At 43.1% G+C, this 15,858-nt stretch overlaps 1 protein-coding gene across 1 annotated transcript in view; it reads right to left on the reverse strand.

The window, feature by feature from the left end:
* Positions 1-13,364, reverse strand: part of IL1RAPL1 (interleukin 1 receptor accessory protein like 1) — a 446,343-nt gene extending 432,979 nt beyond the window's left edge. The window contains exon 1 of the mRNA XM_070750608.1: positions 13,150-13,364. Coding sequence (XP_070606709.1) covers positions 13,150-13,289 — 140 coding nt within the window. The 5' untranslated portion in view covers positions 13,290-13,364. The remainder of the gene's footprint in view (positions 1-13,149) is intronic.
* Positions 13,365-15,858: the final 2,494 nt, after the last annotated feature.

Consider the following 15,858-nt stretch of genomic DNA (forward strand, 5'->3'; position numbering starts at 1 on the left):
CAAAACAAGGTGGATATTATGATTTTGACAGAAACACATAAAAGACGGGGAGGAAGGGATAAATTGGTTAATGATTAAAATTGGAAAAGGGTATATGAATCTCGAGGAACTCAAAATAGTAGAAGTACAGCGATTCTTATTCATCAGAGGGTTCTATTTGAGGAGGTTGGAGTTCAGAAAGATAGAGAAGGGAGGTGGTTGTTTGTTAAAGGGAAAATTAATCAAAAGAAATTGACACTGATGGCAATTTATGCCCCAAATGTGAAAACAAAATAATTTATAATAAATAAAAACCACCTAGTCGATTCCGCCTCCCTGCGGGGAAGGATTGGAGCCGGGAAGTCAAGCCGCAATAGAAAATGGTCTGACCATGACAAAGGCAACACTTCTAAGCCCCTTAGTCTCAGACCATTACTCAATTGCTCAGACAGGAATATCATGTCGGGTGCAGGCCCCCCCTCGTGAGTTGGACCCTATACTACTTGAGTCAGGTCCATGGCTGTCATGGTGGCCATGAACTCCTGCGCTAGCACAAAGGTTTTGCCGAGCGATGGTAGGTTAAAGTCACCCAAGACAATAAGTCTGGGGAACCCCACCGCCAGCCCGGCTACCTCCTCAAGCAGCACAGGCAGGGCTGTTGACACGCAGCTGGGAGGCAGGTACGTGAGTAACAAGCCCACCTGAACCCCTAAGTCCAACTTCACCAGGAGGGACTCACAGCCCACAATCTCTGGAACAACAAGTCTATGCAGACAAAGGCTCTCCCTGGCTATAATAGCCATTCTTCCCCCCCTTCCCTGGGGTCGAGGCTGATGCCAGATCTGAAACCCGGCTGGGCAAATTTCAGAGAGAGGAACTCCTCCCTCCGGGCCCAGCCAGGTTTCAGTCACACATGCCAGGTCGGAATATTACGACCCTCTGCCACCTCAGAGATCGGTGCCCCCTCCCCTCCTGCCTCTCTAGTGTCAGGTGGGCCATGTACATCATTCATAACAATCCCATTCACCTCCTCTATGCCATAATCACACCCACCCCACCCCTCCCACTCATACCAATCATTCATTTTATGCATGTCATTACACCCACCCCAATTATCCATCAATTAAAAAACCCTCCCTAATAAATTAATTAAAAATAGCTTAAATATTTGAAAACAGAGAAATATAAATACAAATATATAATACAAACATATATATATATATATATATATATATATATATATATATATATATATATATATAAATTTATAAACATATATATATATAATTTAGTACTAAATTATTTTCCAAAACAGAACACTACAGCAAAAGAATAATCATGGAAGCCATTGAGATAGAAAAACATCCCCAAAATATGAACAAGCAGGATGATACCTCCCGCCTACCAGATATCTGGAAACCAGCCCTCATTAACAAACATATCCCAGCCATAGAAACTGAAACCAGACTCAGAACACACATTGCAAAACAACCAAGTAGCCTGCAAGCTCCAACTACTCAGGATATCACCCCTAATCCATAATCATTAACTAATCAGCATACCTCAGTTAAATCAACGGCCCCAGGTGTCACCCCACTGACTCACCAGGAAGTTTCTACACAGCAGGCAATTGCTGAGCCATCATACCACACCCAGCCACCAGTATTTATAGAAGGAAGGCAGCTCAGGTCTCGCTGTGTTCGCCCTAGAACAAGGACAGAAGCACCAGCCTGAAGATGATGAGTGGGACCTCGTCGAAACGTTGCCAGAAATTTCTAAATCCTACACGGGAAGAAACCCGAATATACCAAGACCGTCATATACACACACACACATAAGATACAAAAATAGATACACACACAGACACACACACACATATATATTTGTTTTCGTAGATTTTCACGGGTATATGTATGTAGATTGTTCTGAGTTCGGGTTTTGCCCCGTGTAATATTTTGAGTGTCTATGCGACGTTTCGGTGAAATCACATTCACCATCATCAGGCTGAAGTTGTAAGCTTTGTGCTGCTGTAAATATAGTATATTTACATAGTGTCGCATAGACACTATTTATATTGTACACTCTGTATATTTACAGAGTGTCGCATAGACACTCAAAATATTACACGGAGCAAAACCCGAACTCAGAACAATCTACATATATACAGAACAAGGACAGAAACACCCGTGAAAATCTATGAAAACAAATATATATATATATATATATATATATATATATATATATATATATATATATATCTCAAGAATAGTTCTAAAAATGCGAGTTCCAGGTATGTGTGTGAATGATGAGGCAGCAGCCATCTCGATCACCGGAACATAGAAACTTTAATAAAATCACTTAGCTTTCGTTAGCGTGCTGCTAACTTCGTCAGAGTATTAAAATGCCATGGGAGACAATCACCTTTATAAAGAATTATTCAGTCTGCTCATTGCCTGCGTCATAGGGCCACACCCTCCCCTCCCCTCTGCGGCTTACCTAAAATTCATAAGGCGGAGGTACCCTTACGCCCCATTGTTTCTCTCCGTGGCACCCCTACATTTGGTTTGGCCAAATGGCTACATGGCCAACTACAATGGCTGGTTGAAGGGACCACCACCACCGTACGTTCGGCTACAGACTTTTTAGAACAGCTTAAAGGGGTGGTGGTGGAGGAAGATGAGGTAATGGTATCATTCGACGTGATTTCACTATTTACATCTATCCCCCAGGATCTAGCAATCCAAACCATTAACAATTTGTTGGCAACAACAGAACCAAAACACTGTAAGGCCCTCAGCACGGATGACCTCATCCAACTATTAAAATTCTGCCTAAAAACATACTTTACATTCAACGGCCAGATATATGAACAAATAAAGGGCACGCCGATGGGATCCCCAATTTCAGGCGTGATTGCAGAAGCAGTTCTCCAGCAATTAGAAAGAGAAGCCATGGAAATATATAAGCCCAAGTTCTGGACACGCTACGTCGACGACACGTTTACCATTATTAAACAACGGGATAAAATCAGGTTTATGGGAATTCTTAATTCCATATATCCGGACATTCAGTTTACGGTGGAGGAGGAGGCCAACAGTAAACTGGCCTTTCTAGATGTACAGATTAACCGGAACCCAGATGGAAGCATCGACACGGAGGTATACCGGAAGACCACCAACACGGACCGCATGTTACACAACGAAAGCAATCACCCCAACGCACATAAAGTCAGTTGTATACGGACATTATTTAACAGGATAAAAACTCACTGTAGCACACGGGCAGCCAAACAAAAAGAACGAGCGTATCTTTATCAAACTTGTATACGTCATGGCTACTCGAGAGATTTTATCCAACGGTGCGTCACACCCAGACTCCGGCAACCTACTGAAAGCGCAAATGAAACATCAGCGTGGAGGGTACTCCCATACATACAAGGGGTATCCGAAACAGCCGCACGCATACTGGCACCCCACGGGGTCAAAGTAGCGCATAACCCAGATCAAACTTTGAGAAAATCAGCACGTTCTTAAATCCTTTGCTGGGTGCTGCCCCCAGGACAACAACCACTCCCACTGGCCACCGCCCCAAGTGCCTCGGTGTTTTCAGGCGTTTCAGGTGTCTTCTGGCTTTGTAGCTGATGCCAGCAGGTTCCCTCCAGCATGTTCTTAAAGCCTATCATACATTTAGTTGCATTGACTATATATTAATGAATAAGGTGAGCAATATACAAGTTCAAAAAGTGGATATAAAAAGTATTTGGTTGTCAGATCATGCCCCACTACTGGCAGAATTGGAAATAGATCAGGAATGTAATCAGAGAATTTGGAGATATAATGTAGTTGTGACTTCTAGTGAACAAGATAAAGATAAATTGCAGACAGAGTTATGTGAATATTTTAGAATTAATGATGTGGGTGATATTCAACAATCAATTGTTTGGGATGCATGTAAGGCTTATATGAGGGGACAATGTATATGTATGGAAGTAGATATCAGAAACAGGTGAGGCAAAGAAAGTGAGAGGAAGATAAAGGAAACAGATTTGATACAAGAGCAGCTGAGATTAATTAAGAGTAGGGATTGGAATATGCTATTGAAATTGAAAAGGACACAATTGAAGGTGTATGGTGAGATCCAATGGAATAAGATGAGAATGATGATGCAACAAAAACATTGAGCTGGGGGACAAAATCAATGCAACAAATGGCAAGATATTTGAAGAAGAGGAAAGAAAAATCATGTATATTAGCATTGAGAGACCCTAGTGGAGAGATTAGATATGGTAAAGAGCAGCTAGAGAAGATAATGAGAAAGTATTATGAGGATTTGTATAAAGAGGAGCAGGTAAATATAGGAAAATAGTAAGTGAAGAAGATAGACAAATATTGAATGCAGAAATTACACAAGATGAAATTGCTAGAGTAATTAGAGGGTTAAAACAAGCCAAAGCACCAGACCTGGATGGGTTTACAGGAGAATTTTATAAAACTTATATGAATGAACTGTTGCCACATTTGGGGAAACTGTTTAATAATATATTGTTAACTCATGATATCCTGCAGACATGGAAGACTTCAGAGATTGTTACCATCCCGAAGATTGATCGAGATTTAAGAGAGCCTGGATCCTACCATCCTATCAGTTTGGCAAATCAAAATTATAAAATATTTATGAAGATATTGGCAAATAGACTCGAAAATATTATACCAAAAATAATTGAAGAGGATCAATATGGGTTTGTGAATGGTAGGGAGATAAGTGAACCAATTAGAAATGTAATAAATGTGATGCACCATGCTACCGTTACTAAAAGGAAATTGGGAATTTTGAAATTAGACAATTATAAAGCTTTTGATAAAGTTAACCATAGCTATTTATACAAACTATGTAAGGAATTAAATATGGGGGACAAATTTTGTGGAATTATAAAAGAGATTTATAAAGAGAATGAAGCGTATATAAGGGTGAATGGACAAAGAACGCAGAGAATTAAAATATAAAATGGAACCAAGCAGGGATGCCCTTTATCTCCAATGTTATTTGTAATAGCAATAGAGACATTAGCTAATAAGATAAGACAAGATAATACTTGGGTAGCATATAAAACAGGGGAATTAGAAATGAAACTAAACTTATTTGCAGATGATGCAATTATACTGACCCAAACCCCGATGGAGATGATTAAAGGCATAAGAAATATTTTGCAAGAGTTTAAACAGGAATCCCGGATTGTCGGTCAATATGGAAAAATCAGAGATTATATGTTTAAATACAGGTCCAAGAGAGCAGATAGAAATTAGGAAAGAATCAGAGTTGAAGTTAGGATTAAAGAAAATTAAATATTTGGGAATTTAGTTATTGAGAAATCCAGCAGAAAATCGAGGAGGTAAATTATAGACAAATATGGAGGAAAATGTTGAAACAGATGAGGAGCTGGAAAGAGAAAAAGCTAAGGAGAATGGCTAAATTAAGAATGGCTAAGTATTAAAAATGATAATAGCTCACTTCTTTCAGGTATTACCAGGGGGGGTTATTATCATCAAAGTTTAGGGAGTGGGATAAAAAATGTAATTATTGGGTTAAAGAAGATAAGAGACCGACAATAAGGAAAAAGTGGTTAATAGCGAATGAAAAAGAGGGTGGATGGGAAATTCCTTGTTTGGAGTTGTATAGAGAAGCATTTCAAATTGAAAGATTAATGGAGCTGCAATTATTCAAAAATAAATGGGTAAAATTGGAAAAAGAGATAAATGGGATGAAGAATAGAGAATTAATTTTCATAAGGTGGAATACGAGTGACTTAAATAAATTAATAAGTCCCATGAAAGGGACTATGGAAATTTGAAAAAAATGGCAGGGGAAAATAGGATTATATAAATCAAAACTGTTATCGCTATACAGTGAACCCTCGAGTTTCGTGTCCTCAAGCATCGCGAAAGGGCTATTTCGCGAGTTTTCAACCCGGAAGTAAACTCCACCATCTGCGCATGTGTGCCTTTTTTTCTATGGCCACGCATGCGTAGATGGTGGAGTTCCCCAGCTGGGAAGCTGGGCGGCTTCCCTGGGTCTTCCCCCTCTTGCCCCGTAAGAACCCAGCGGCGGCGCGAGCAACGGCGTGGGCGGGCGGGCGGCACGCACGGGGACACCCCAGCTCCACTGCCCAGCTAGGGAGCGGAGCTGGGGTTTCCCCAAGCGCGCGCGCGTTGCTGGAGCCGCTCCCCAGCTGGGGAGCGGAGCCGGGGTTTCTCCAAGCGCGCGCGCGTTGCTGGGGCCGCTCCCCAGCTGGGAAGCGGCCCCAGCAACGCGCGCGCGCTTGGGGAAACCCCGGCTCCGCTCCCCAGCTGGGGAGCGGCCCCAGCAATGCGCGCGCGCTTGGAGAAACCCCGGCTCCGCGCGCTTGGGAAACCCCGGCTCCGTGCGCTTGGAGAAACCCCGGCTCCGCGCGCTTGGGAAACGCCGGTTCCGCGCGCTTGGAGAAACGCCGGCTCCGCGCGCTTGGGAAACGCCGGCTCCGCGCGCTTGGAGAAACACCGGCTCCGCGCGCTTGGAGAAACGCCGGCTCCGCGCGCTTGGGAAACCCCGGCTCCGCGCGCTTGGGAAACCCCGGCTCCGCGCGCTTGGAGAAACGCCGGCTCCGCGCGCTTGGAGAAACGCCGGCTCCGCGCGCTTGGGAAACGCCGGCTCCGCGCGCTTGGGAAACGCCGGCTCCGCGCGCTTGGGAAACCCCGGCTCCGCGCGCTTGGAGAAACGCCGGCTCCGCGCGCTTGGGAAACCCCGGCTCCGCGCGCTTGGGAAACGCCGGCTCCGCGCGCTTGGAGAAACGCCGGCTCCGCGCGCTTGGGAAACCCCGGCTCCGCTCCCCAGGAAACTCCAGGCGCGAGCAACGGGGTGGGCGGGCGAAGGGCGGGCGGCGGTGGAAGTAAAAACACCATCTGCACATGCGCAGATGGTGTTTTTACTTCCGCACCGCTACTTCGCGAAAAATCGATCATCGCTTGGGGTCCTGGAACGGAACCCTCGCGATGATCGAGGGTTCACTGTATTTAATAAATAGAGATAATGAAACAAATCTAAATAGGGTTATAGGAGAGTTGAAGGGAACAGGGATAATTAAGATAGAACACTTACCGTGTTTCCCCGATAGTAAGACACCCCCGATTGTAAGACGTATCGGGGGTTTTAGGGGGGTCGGCTAATATAAGCCGTACCCCGAAAGTAAGACATATGTCTTACTTTCGGGGAAACACGGGGGTATTGCTGGGGGGGAGCCCGATGACGTTGCTTCCAAGCTCCCCGCGCGCCCCTCGCCTTCGCCTCGCCACGGCGCCACCGCCTCTTCCCCGGCTTGGCAAAGCGAAGGACGGCGCTGGTCCGAAGTGAGCCGAGCGGGCGGCGGCTTGCAGCGAAGGCACTCGTCCCAGCAACCGAGTCCTGCCGAGGCTCGGCTGCAAGCGGCCAGCGAGGCCGACCGGCTCTGAAGCGAGCGGCCGGAGCTGCGCCCTCCTTCGCCTGCCTCCTTTCCAGCAGGCAGGTGGGGCTGCCCAACTGCGCAGAGCGGCTCCTCCCCTCCAGACACACGCTTCCCCGACACGCGTCTGCGGCTCCACGCGTGCACGCCGCTTGGAGCCCTGAGGTTGAACTTGGAAAAGGGCTCATGAGGCTCCTGTCCCGCGGCTGCCCTTCTGGACTCTGGGGAGATGCCTTCGGGAACGTGACCCTTTCAATTTTTTTCCAATGTAAGACATACCCAGAAAGTAAGACGTAGTGGGGCTTTTGGGGGTAAAAAGAAAGTAAGACACTGTCTTACTTTCGGGGAAACACGGTATATGAGAAGAATGGGAGGCCAAGTAGAAATCGTATAGAATGGTGGTTGGGTAAGGGAAGATGACTACAAATAAATGCAATATGTAAATATCTGAATAAAAGGGAGAATAAAGAAGCACTATTTAGGGAGGAGATAGAGTTAGAGGAAATAATAAGAGAAAAAAGTGAGGGCACCAATGTGCAAGCAAGTAATATATATAAGATGTTAGTGCAGTCAGACAGGGATGTGATCCAAGGATTGACTAAATAGTGGCAAAGTGAGATACAAGTAGAGGCGCAAGAGATGAAAAAATATAGTGGAGAATATAAGGAAAACTAAGAATACATGAGTTAGGGAAATGAGAAGGAAAATGTTATATAAATGGTATTATACACCCGTTCAACTCGCATACTTTCAGCAGAATGTTAAGGGCATTTGTTGGCATGGGTGCCAAGATAAAGGAGTGTTTATGCATATGTTTTGGGAATGCCCGGTAGTGCAGAAATTTTGGCAAAAAGTGCAAGAGGATATTAATAGCATGTTAAATATATGATGGATAATTACTAAGGAAATGACAGTATTAGTCAAAAGTAATGTGATGGAGAATTTAGAGAAATAAAACAAGCAACAATAGAAAGCGCTCAGGTGGTAATAGTCTTGGGTTGGAAGGATGCGACAAAATGGACAATGCAAAATTTCGTACCGGTACACGGTGGATCACATTCAATTTAAGATTATGGATAAAAGGATGAATTTGGTTAATGAAACTGACTTGCGACAACTGATGGGACGATGGGACAAGGTAAGACGATATATGGCGAGTAGAATCAGAGACCAAGCTACGAGAAACAAATTGGAATCACTTTATAATATGTAAATAGATACTTTGCTCTTGGGTTAAAATGGTTTATACAAGGAACACTCCCGATTTGGTGGTGGGGTTTGAATGTTTGTCTGGTGGTGGGTACAATTTATAAAACACTTGTTTTATGTTGTGTGTGTGTTTACCTTGTAAAAAATCAATAAAAAAGGACCTCCATTCCTCGCTTCTCCTAGCTGTCCGTCTCCACTCCATTAGCCTTCACTTTGTTCTTCCACCACTTTTTTTCCTAATGGGTTTGCACGCATTATTTGCTTTTACATTGATTCCTATAGGAAAAATTGCTTCTACTTACGAACCTGGTCATGGAACAAATTAAGTTTGTAAGTAGAGGTACCACTGTAATTGGGTTGGTTGGCTAGGTCCAAATCGGGCTGACCACTACAGTGGACAATGTAATGTCAAGCAGCATTTGAGAAGTTTAATAGACTGTTTGAGGATGAGCCCATGCTCAAACAGCCAGACCTGGAAGCCCCTTTTGTGGTTCAGGTCGACACTAATGAGAGGACAGTATTGCTACAAGCGGATGAGGAGGAGGGCCTCTGCCCATGTGCATGCACCTCCAGGAAACTGACTGAGACTGAATGGAGGTGAGCAGTATGGGAAAAGGAAGCGTTTGCAGTGTGGTGGGCCCTATTAGCCTGGAGACATTTCTCAGAGGGGGCCAAACACCCTTTCGAGGTTTGGACTGACCACAAAAATCTAGAAGCACTGAAAACTCCCAGGAAGCTGTCGTCTATGCAGGCCCGATGGTTGCAGCACTTTGCCTGATTCAACTTTTTGCTGCGATACATCCCTGGGGGGAAGAATTTTATGGCCGATGCACTGTCGAGATTACCTCAATATAACAGTGCTCGATCGGAGGTAATTCAGTCATTCCGACTCAACAGTGGGCGCACCCAGCGGTGATGAGGGCGCAGATAACCCAAATGGCAGAGCTGCCGGATGACTTAAAATCTAACATAGGGGAAGCCCTGAAAACTGATAAGTGGTTCCTAGCTCATTCAACGGAGTGCACTTTGCAGGATAAATTAGCATGGATAGGGTCTAGGTTGTATGTCCCATCATCCCTGAGGGTAGCAGTATTGGAAAGAGCTCACGACTCCAAGGTAGCGGGACATTTTGGGTTTGTGAAAATCTTGCATTTACTGAGAAGGCAGTTTTGGTGGCCTTCAATGAAAAAGGACATTGAAGCTTATGTGGCCAGCTGTTCTCTGTGTGTGGCAGCCAACAGGTCCCTGGTCAGCTGCAGAGACTATAACAGAATGTGGCAAGGCCTGGAGCACTGTGGAAAGAAATATCTATGGATTTCATTGTGGAACTGCCGAAGAGTGGCGGGAATACTGTGATTTGGATTATTACTGACCTTTTTTCCAAGCAGGTTCATTTTGTGACCTGCCCAAAGATCCCCTCATGTAGAGCATTAGCTAAACTGTTTATCCAACACATCAATGACCTTTGCAATTACATCACAAGCAACTGTGTCCTCTTCACCAACGATGTAAAACTCTTCAACACCACCAATAACACAACTACTCTCCAAAAAAACCTTGATGCTGTTTCTGAGTGGTCTAACACATGGCAACTCCAAATCTCAACTAACAAATGCTCTGTCCTACACATTGGGAAGAAGAATCTGAACTCCAAATACGAACTGAATAATCAAATTATCACAGATAATCCCCACTCGGTTAAAGACCTTGGTATACTAATAACAAAAGATTTAAGTGCCAAAGCCCACTGCAACAATATAGCCAAGAAGGCCTCAAGAGTTGTAAACCTAATCCTACGTAGCTTCTGCTCTGGCAATCTCACACTACTTACCAGAGCTTACAAAACTTTTGCCAGACCCATCCTCGAATGCAGCTCATCTGTTTGGAACCCATATCACATCTCAGACATTAACATCCTTGAAAATGTCCAAAGATACTTCACCAGAAGAGCCCTTCACTCCTCCACTCAAAACAGAATACCCTACGAGCCTAGACTTTCAATCCTGGGCCTAGAAAGTTTAGAACTAAGACGCCTTAAACAAGATCTAAGTATTGCCCACAAGATCATAAGCTGCAACGTCCTGCCTGTCAGCGACTACTTCAGCTTCAACCACAACAACACAAGAGCACACAACAGATTTAAACTTAATATTAACAGCTCCAAACTTGACTGTAAAAAATATGACTTCAGTAACCGAGTTGTCAAAGCGTGGAACTCATTACCGGACTCCATAGTGTCATCCCCAAACCCCCAACACTTTACCCTTAGATTATCTACGGTTGACATATCCAGATTCCTAAGAGGTCAGTAAGGGGCGAGTACAAGTGCACTAGAGTGCCTTCCGTCCCCTGTCCTATTGCTCTCCTATATCTCCTATACCTTTCTTCTATTCCTATATCTCTTCTTCTATTCTTTCATTGATATGTTACTATACCTTCTTTTCTATTATTTCTTAGATATATTTTACTATGAGTATCTCCTCTATAACCTTCATCATGTATTTTACTATGTGTATATAGATATATACCCACTAAAACCCTCATTGTGTATTGGACAAAATAAAAAAATGTATAGACATCATGGGGTGCCTGAATGGATCATCTCAGACCGAGGGGTCCAATTCACTTCAGGGTTCTGGAAGGAGTTCCTGGCCCTAGTGGGCACCACCCAAGGACTGAACTCCACCCATCACCCACAAACCAATGGTGTGTGTGAGAGGACCAACTCAATGTTAGAGCAGTACCTTTGCTGCTATTTAAATTATCAACAGGACAACTGTAATGAACTTCTACCTTTTACGGAGGTGGCTTATAGTAATTTGTTGCACAGTAGTACTGGGTTTACCCCATTCAAATTGGTTTATGATCAGGACTTTGTGCCTATTCCTGAAGATGGGCTAAAACACCCCACCTTAAATGAGTGGGTGACTCAGCTAAAGTCAAATTGGCCAATAGCCCATAAGGCTCTCGATGAGGCTCATCAACTCCATAAGGCTCAAGTGAATAAAAAGAGGATCCAGCCAGCAAGCTACAAAGTAGGAGATAGAGTCTTTTTTATCAGCAAGGTTTCTACAGACCACTCAAAAGTCTAAAAAACTAAGACCCAAGTTATCCTTTCCCCATAGTCAATCCTGTGGCAATGAAACTGGAATTACCAAAAACTTAGCAGAGGATCCACCCAGTGTTCCATGTCAGCCTGCTGAAACCCGGCCAGCCCCGGTAGATCCTCGAACTCCCCTACTCATTGAAGGAAAGCAACACTTTGAGGTCAAAGAAATTCTGGACTCACAAAAACAAAGGGGGAAATTGCAGTACCTAGTATCCTGGAAACATTTCCCTCCATGCAGAATGGGTGGAGGAAAAACACGTGAATGCCCAGAAAGAAATTGATCGCTTTAGAGCAAAATACCCTGATAAACTGTAATGCATAACATTATTTCTGTTTGTTTTTTCTTTTTTTTTCTTTTTTTTTCTAGGACTAACGTCCCTGTTCTAGGGGGTCCGAATATCAGCCTTGCTGTGTTTTATTCTTCAACTGCACTTCAGCTGTCATGAGAAATGGGGGGTGGGAGTAGGTGTTGGGATTTGGGAGGGGGAAGTCTGTTGGAGGAGTCCACATAAATTTAATTTCTTCTGGTGAAGGCCAAGAGAGTTTCGTTTTTCCTGAGAAGGGGTGATAAGGGGTACGTTAGCGGCGTGCATTCCAAAAGTATGACGTGCCAGTGAAGATGCGTCCACCTGATGAAGATGGACAATGGGGATTGGTTGCTTTGCCAAGGGGGGCAGTTGGGGTTACTTTGATATGGGCAACTATCACGTCTTTTTCCTCAGACTTTGCTTTGCTTTCAATGCATTCACTTTTGATTTAGTAAAGTTTACTTTTGAAGTTCAAAATGGACTCTGATTTTACTTTTCTTAAATTCTGAGTGAAGCCAACCTTGGCAGAAAGCTTTTTATAAGATAGAAAATGTATAGATTTAATTGTATCAAAGATTTTTGAAGTATACTCTGTCAATACTAAGGATACAACTGATCAATTTGACCCTTTCTGGCCCCAATTTGCATGTTAGAATAACAACAGAAATCCAGTTTGTGATAAGCAAATCAAACTTATCTATTATATGCAAACTAGGATTTCTAATATATAAACTACTTTGAAAACCATTTTAATGTGGCCCATATCCTAGCACCTAAGTGATTTATAGTATGCACCATATCAATGCATATTTCTGTTAACAAGAAAAATTTGAAAGAGAGGATAATCAAAACAACTCATTAAGGAATGCTTCCTGGAATGTAAATATAGTTGAAGACAAGTCAAATACATTTGTAAACTATTTCTCAATTAAACGTAAACATCATAAAGATAGTTTCTATTTAAGAACTGTGCAATCAAGATAATTTAGACAGAAGATTATTTAGTTAGAAGAATAAATAATACATTAATATTGTTTATGTATTTCTTGCTGATAAAAATGGTTAAAACATACCTTATGACACATGCATAAAGCCCACTATCTTGTACCAGTGTTGGACGAAACCAAATAGCATCTTCCTCTTTGCTCATTCTATTTCCATCGAAAGCTATAGGTTCCTCAAAATCTCCAGGTCCAGAACTCTTGTACCACATTAAACTGAGTCCAGCACTTTGTGCTATGGTATAATTTGCTCTTATATAACCGTAAAACAACGCACATTTTATACGAACAGGTTCTCCCACTAAGACTTGATACTTTTTGTAATCCACAGACCAGTCAGTACATCCATCTGCTGAAAGAGGAGACAAAAAAAGACAAAAATGAGTCTTAGGAAGTTGTATTCTGCAAAATATTAAATAGTTTCCGCTCAATGTAGAATGTTATGTTTTGATTTAGAACTATGCAATTAATAAGAGAAATACTGAAGAGAGATTTGATAAGTTTAATCTTTTCAAGAACAGTCATAACATTTCCTTATCATTACTGTATTTTCTTCAGCATAGAACATCACCTCTTCCTTCATAATTTCAGAGAATTTCTACCCAACACCAAAAAAGTACCATTCTCACTTCTGAACTCCTAAAAACAACAGTGAGTAAAAGTGTTTATGTTTTATAGATGTTCTATAATTGTTTTATTCTTCTATTAATGGAATTGAAAGCTGCCCAAAGTCACTGTCTGCGGAGAGGGTCAGCATATAAATCCAATAAATCTAATCTAATCTAGTCACTATCACTGAACTGAACCTGGCAGCAGCCATTTTTCTGTTCCTCAATCTCCATACAGAAGGGGAATGGTGGAAGGAGGTTGGAGTGTTTCCTTGTACAACCAAAATCATCTCTACTGGCAATGGATAAGGTCCTGAGCCCCAGCAGCACCCAACAACCCCAGGAGGACAGGAAAAAACTCAGGGGAGATCAGAGATGGGGAAGACACAGAAAACAACCACTAACCCTAGCACTTCCCCAGCTGGATCTGCACAGCCAGCAGGCCAGACCAAAGAGATAATCCTTTCACTGGCAACCAGACCGACGGTCTGGGTGGAAAGGAGCAAAAGGCCAGCAACATGAAAGGATGGTCTAAGCACTGAGGAACTCTACCCAGCTGAGGGGTAGGCCTGGTGCAGGAAGGGTACAAAGGCCGCCAAAGCAGAGTTCCCTCTGAGATCTCCTCAATCATCAACTGTCCTCATCCCAAGATGAAAGGCAAAAAGGAGCTCTAAGTGGGATGAGCACAGGGAATGGAAGTACCTAACCATCCTTCACAGCCCATTGGTAGAGCAGCTGAGGGAGAGATTCAAACTTATGGAGATCTGAAGAGTGGCGATGGTGCACTAACCTGGGCTATCTGTGATGACAGTGGCTTCAGCAACTTAGCCATGTCTAACCCTCTAGAGCCCAAGCTCAACCACAGCAGACCAAGTAGCCAGCCTGCCTTCCCAGCCAGCTGGAGCAGCAAGCTCAAGTCAAAGACAGAGCCTCCTATGGCAGCAATGAGCAATGAGTCCAGTGGGGCTAACCTCAGCCTCCCCCCACCCCAGATGGCATGAGCATCCACCGTGGCCTTACTATCTGGGCCCTTGGTTGGTTCCCCAAGTTGTGGGTACCTTCCTCCTCAGCTGGCAGACCCACCACTAATAAAGGCCCAGAGAACTTGGCATTTTTCCTCAGCCAGATGTGGGATAACCTAGACCACTATGCTCCAGCCTACTCAGCAGACATTGTGATGGTGAATGCCATGGCCACCAACCTAGAGGGAGAAGGCATGGAGTGGGTGACAAGATTCCACAATGAAGACATAGCAGAGCTGGGGAATGTCTATGTCATCCTGAGAGAGCTGAGAGCCAGATTCGAAAATGAATCCCAAGCTCAACAGGCTGAAGTGAACATTTGTGACCTAAAGCAGTGAAGGAGTATGTTGGGGATTTTTGCAGAGTGGCTGGCACCCTAACTCCCAATATCTCTCTGGGCCCATAACCAGAGCAGAGTAATCCTCGTTTACTAAAGTTGTGCACACAGAGAAATATTTAGATTAAGATTAGTTGTGAATAACTACTTAGCCACACACAGATATACTAAGTCTGTCTAGCATCCATCTATCATCCGGAGACTGATGGAGGTATAGAGAAAGTGATTGGCTTTCTGGAACAGTCCCTGTGATTGAAATATAAAGAAGATGAAAAAAAGGAAATAATATTGGAATTCTACCAAAAATTATATAAACAAGATGCTATTGAAGATGAAAAAATTTCTCAATACTTAGAAAAGGCAAATTTACCTAAAATTTCAGAAATGATTAGGAAGACATTGGATGCTAAGATAACAATGATGGAATTGTCGGAAGCTATTAAGAAACAAAAGAACAGTAAAGTCCCAGGACCTGATGGACTACCAGCTGAGATTTATAAGGTATTTGAAGAGGTATTTGGACCTATCTTTTTGGATTTGATAAATGAAATAGTTATACAAGCCAAAATTCCGGATACTTGGACAGAAACTTATATATCTCTGATACCAAAAGAAGGGGCTGATACACAAAAAGTAAAGAACTATCTTTGTTAAATGTTGACTATAAGATTTTTGCATCAATTATTGCAAATAGACTTAAAAGATACTTAAATGAATTTATACATTCAGATCAGAATGGATTTTTACCTAAAATACAAAATAAGGACAATATGCATATAATTTTAAATACTTTAGAATATTATTAACATCACCC

This window comes from Erythrolamprus reginae, chromosome 4 (assembly GCF_031021105.1).
Source record: "Erythrolamprus reginae isolate rEryReg1 chromosome 4, rEryReg1.hap1, whole genome shotgun sequence".
NCBI lineage: Eukaryota > Metazoa > Chordata > Lepidosauria > Squamata > Dipsadidae > Erythrolamprus > Erythrolamprus reginae.